The following is a 5421-nucleotide window of genomic DNA, read 5'->3' as shown; positions in this document are numbered from 1 at the left end:
GCATTTTGTATAAATGAGCAGAGACCATTGCATATGACGCATCTTCCAGATCTTATTACACTTTCATCTTTGCGACACAGTGTGCTCCCCGGTGCGCCGCTGTGCACAGAGCCTTTTCAAATACATCCATTCTTTTGTGCATTGTGCCCGGTGAGGTGGACACTCGCTCTATGAAAAAAGCGTGTGAAAGCTGCTCGCGCTGAATGCTAATGCGGCTTTGACTCCTCACCTCCCCGGGGCTCCTGCTGTCCCCTCTGTCCTCTGCGCTGTTCACCGGAGCGTGCCCATCACCAGCGTCTCAGAGTTGAAGTCGTACTGGTTGCTGGACGACGCAGATTTGCCCCAAGAGTACAGACTGGGCGGCCGCTGCTTGAAAGACGACGTGTACCTGTAATAAAACGCAGTATGGAAACGTGATTGTGCGGTAAAAAACATGTAGGGATAGGTTTGTATTTTTACCATAGAGTGAAGCAGGTATTAGACATTTACTTTAAAGAGCGGTACTACATTTCTCCATATTACCTTTTATTGTTCTAAAAATGCTATATTCGCCGAAAATAACATATTGTTTTTTTAAGCTTCACGTTTGTTTCTGATACTTGGTTTCTCCTCTCCCCTTGCTCTCCACTCTAAGTCACTCACCATTCAGGGCGCTCTATCCCAATCAGCCTGCATCCCGCTAATGAAGCTGCTGCACGTCATAAAAATGCTAAAAATACTCCAACATGCATGAATTACATCTAGGAAACAACACTGTAACATGGTAGAACGCTCAAAAACATCAGCTTTAATACATTTTATGGGGTATTATGCAAAGTTTATTTCCCCCAAAGCGTTTTTAAAGGTATTATTAAAAGTATTCCTGTAAATATACCTCCAAATTTTGTACAAATACAGAAACGTTGACCCTGCAATAGTTTTCCATTTCGTCTACAGATAGCCTGCGTATTACATCACCAATTATAGTTTTTGGAAGCAATACAATTTTGAGGCTAGAAAACAGTATTTTTCCATCCTTTGTAATAGAAAAGCAAATGTCATTTCCCTGTAAATTCAAAATGGAACCTTATTTAGTTATGATTTTTTAAACCACTATTATTGCAAGCTGTGTCGGTTTATCTTTGAGAGCTTTTTATGAACTCAAATTTCCGTTCTGTAATTTTGAATATTCTAATAACAAAGCATTTTAAAGAGTATGACTTCTTTGATGAGGTTCTCTGTGATGTTATCGCCTACGATGTTCCACTGTATGACATTAAACTCGTCTGTTTCAATGAATTCAAGCAGGTGCTACCAGGCCAAATTCTTGTTACAGGTCCGATCTATGGAGAGGCGATCCTGCTCGCTGTACAGAAAACGATCTGTATTTGAACAAATGCCAGGTAAATAAGTACAATCCACACTTTCCATTCCAAGCAAAGCATTAAGAGATGAGCAGGTGACAAACGTCCAACTGATGCTTTACTTCCTAAGATTGTTTTTGGATGTATTGTAAAAACTATGACCGTGCGTTGACCTTTACCAACATCAGCCAGCATCATTACTTCTCCACTGGAGCCAACAGCGGACTGAGCCAAGAGTTTTTTCTGAATGGCATTGCTCGGGCTGCTAATGTACGTGTAAGAGAGAGGCTTTTGACTTTGAAAACAACCCCATCAGCACCACAATGGCACAATGGTCTATTGGGCCCGTGTCCATCCGGGGGAACTATATTAGGACTGTCAAGGGGACAGACGGATGACTCGGCTCTGTCCTTACAGATATATCAGTAAGAGATTGAACAAGAACGCAACACCAGAGCTAAACTAGGTGGAAAATCAGATACGAATTGATGCTAAAACTAGTATTGAGCTGATTTGAGCAGGTATCGATGCTAAAAAGTCACATTTACAGGACAGAAATGAAGCTTTCCTGAATAGTTTGCAATGATTTTGAGCTGGATCAGAGCAAGTATAAAACACATAGGCTAATATACGCCCTACCTGGATAGAAAAAGACGAAATTTAAATCTGTTAACTGGACAAATCGTTGTAGGAATGAAGACGTTTCACTGTTCATCCAAGCCGCTTCTTCAGCTTTGGTCAAATTGCTGGTGGACGCTGCCTTATGAAGCGGCTTAAATGAGCACTTCTACAACGATTTGTCCAGTTGACGGATTTAAATTTCGTGTTTTTGCTGTGGATCAGACCTGGACAGCTGAGGGATTACACAGATATCAGGCCACAAAGGAATATAAAAGACAGCACTTCAGTTTAATCTTAAAAATGACATTCTATTGACTAAAGAGAGCATGTTTTTATCTTTCATCGTGGTATTGGAATCGGTATTGAGTCTATTTGTTTGGATCAAAATCGAGTTTGGAGTTTCTTGACAAGACTAGTCTAAACATGGACGAAAACAGATCCAAACCACAGCTAAACCTTGAAGAGACGTGTAGAAATATATATTCGATTAGATTCATGTGAGCCTACTTCCTTGTCAGTGTCGTCTCATCAGATCTTGGAAGCTAAGCATGTCCGGGCCTGGTTAGTGCTTGGATGGGAGACCGCTGGGAAATATGAGGCGCTACAGTGGAACAGCATCGACTCGAGAGCAAACTGTCATTGTGTCCTTAAGCAAGACACTCAACCCACATTGCGTAATATGTGTGTGTGTGTTGGTAGGGCTCACAGGGACAGATGGTGCAGATTGGTGGCCTCTCATGAGTCTGCCTCAGGGCAGCTGTGGCTACAATTGTAATTTACCACCACGGAGTGTAATGAATAATGCAATGGGCAGGTTTGAGTCTAATGATTGATGATTTAGAGAAATGACAGGTAAGATCTGCGGAGAGGATGTTACTAATGCATGTTTTCAAGGTATTTTGGCAATAGAAACACAATTAAGTAAATGCTAGATGGATGAGTTTAATGCCGTACTGTATGTTTTATTCCAGGAAAAGCAGTAATATCCCCGTGGGGACGAGCAGGTGGAGGACCGCTTTCATGAAAGTTACATAGTGCATCTTTAAACCGAGTTACGCCAGGTTTAAATAAGAGGAAATTAACTTATCATCACAACAAAACTAATAGAGGATTAGTCAGGTCAGAGGTAGAGTAAAGTTATGTTTGAACCAGAACTGAACCAGGACTAACCAAGGACTATCGTAGGACTAAACCCAGAACTAACCCAGGAGTAAACCAGGAGTAAACCAGGAGTAAACCAGGACTGAACCAGGACTGAACCAGGACTGAGCCAGGACTGAACCAGGACTAACCAAGGACTATCGCAGGACTAAACCCAGAACTAACCCAGGAGTAACCCAGGAGTAAACCAGGAGTAAACCAGGAGTAAACCAGGACTGAACCAGGACTGAGCCAGGACTGAACCAGGACTAACCAAGGACTATCGCAGGACTAAACCCAGAACTAACCCAGGAGTAACCCAGGAGTAAACCAGGAGTAAACCAGGACTGAACCAGGACTGAACCAGGAGTGAACCAGGAGGGAACCAGGACTGAACCAGGACTGAACCAGGAGTGAACCAGGAGGGAACCAGGAGTGAACCAGGACTAACCCAGGACTATCTCAGGACTAAACCAAGGACTATCCCAGAACTATCCCAGGACTAACCAAGGACTAAACCAGGACTGAATCAGGAGTGAACCAAGACTGAACCAGGACTGAACCAGGACTGAACCAGGACTGAATCAGGACTGAACCAATGACTATCTCAGGACTGAACCAAGGACTAAACCAAGGACTAAACCAAGCACTATCCCAGGACTATCCCAGGACTAAACCAGGACTAAACCAGGACTAAACCAGCACTAAACCAGCACTAAACCAGGTCTACACTGTGTCATTACCGGTAGAAGCTCCTGTGCCGGTTCTTGAGATACTCCCGGTAGTTTTTCGTCAGCAGCGTGTAAAGGAACGGATTGATGCAGGAGTTGGAGTAGGTCAGACTCGCCACCAGGTAGTTAATGCACGTATGCGTCTGAGAGGGCAGGCTCAGGGGCTTGCTGTGGTACAGAGGGAGCAGCTGCCAAATCCAAAAAGGCAAAAAACACGCCCAGAAAACCAAAACTATGGTGAAAATCATAATCAGAACTTTCTGTTTGGGCGAACGCTTGCTCCCTTTGCTTATAACGACATTTCGCTGCGACTCCAAATACGTCCTGGCGAGCCTTATGTACAGATACCCGATGATAAATCCCGGTGCCATGATACTCGTGCCAAAAAGTACAGTTAGGTAGACTTTGTAAGCGAGAGGCGCCCATGTCGGTGCGCACATTCGCTTCATGCCTCCGTTGGGCGCCTTCTGCGTGGTCTGCGTCACCATCACCATCATCGGCACGGTCAGGAGCACGGACAGGATCCAAACCCCCCACGCCAAAGCTTTACGGTAACTTTTGGAGCGCCTCACCGTGTCCAGCGGCTTGGTCACGGCCAGGTAGCGCTCCGTGCACATCACCGTGAGCGTAAAGATGCTGGCGTGCATGGTGAGCAAGTCCAAGCTCAGGAGGATGCGGCAACCAACGTCCCCAAAGTACCAATCTTTCAGAAAGTACGTGGAAACGATGAAGGGGATGGTGGATAGGTAAAGGAGATCAGCCAGAGCGAGGTTTATTATGGAAATGTACATCGAAGTGGCGAAACGGATCGAGTGACACATGACAACTAATGTGTAAATATTCCCAGAAACCCCGATAACGTAAACCACGGAGAGCAAAGTCCCGAAAGTGGACGTCACCACAAGTTCTTGATCCACAGCGGAGCCCGGGCGAGGCGGGTTGAGGGTTCTATTGCTCATTGTGCGGTGTTTTGTCCGCGCGTAAAATCCCCCGGACAAGTTTGACGGTGAGACGCAGGAGCTCGTGCCGTGGTTTGTGTTGTGTTGGGATGCTTGTCCGGAGCGCGCGCGCACGGGTCCAGGGCACGGCTGCATCTGCTGCTGCCTCCTCGTGACGTCACCGCCTCGAATCCACGCGCAAGGGTCGCGTCTGGGATGTGAATGATATGAGTGATGGCCGGGGAGGGCGAGTGTGCACGGGAACAATAGATGTGAACGTGCGTAACGGTGCTGCGTGTGCGTAAAAGCCTCAGAAATGAAGCGGAATGGCGCAGTTGTTATTGATTTTGAATTATTCTGGGGTTTGAATGAAAATATGTTCAATTATAAATTATTTAGGGTTTAATAAGTATGTGTTTTGACGGATGGAGAAGAGCCATACGTGTGCGTAATAATGGCGCACATGCTTTTGTCATTGTTTTACGTTTCTAATGATGAAAAGCGTCTTTGGATTTGAGTTGAAAGGTTTTCTTATTATAAAAGTGTCAACAAATAAATAATTAAAACACAAACAAACAAACAAACAAACAAATAAATAAATAACGTATTAAGATGTTTTTACGCACACACTCCTTGCGCAGCATTTAT

General features: G+C 44.8%; 1 protein-coding gene across 1 annotated transcript; it reads right to left on the bottom strand.

The window, feature by feature from the left end:
• Window positions 1-252: 252 nt before the first annotated feature.
• LOC117387471 (urotensin-2 receptor) lies at window positions 253-4794 on the bottom strand. The gene is made up of 2 exons (XM_033984984.2): window positions 3848-4794; window positions 253-388 (listed from the first exon to the last, which is right to left on the bottom strand). The coding sequence occupies exons 1-2, from the start codon at window positions 4792-4794 to the stop codon at window positions 271-273; spliced, it is 1065 nt and encodes a 354-aa protein (XP_033840875.1). The 3' UTR covers window positions 253-270.
• Window positions 4795-5421: the final 627 nt, after the last annotated feature.

Source organism: Periophthalmus magnuspinnatus, chromosome 19 (genome assembly GCF_009829125.3).
Source record: "Periophthalmus magnuspinnatus isolate fPerMag1 chromosome 19, fPerMag1.2.pri, whole genome shotgun sequence".
NCBI classification, from domain to species: Eukaryota; Metazoa; Chordata; class Actinopteri; order Gobiiformes; family Gobiidae; genus Periophthalmus; species Periophthalmus magnuspinnatus.
This window is presented reverse-complemented; position numbering and strand designations above follow the sequence as displayed.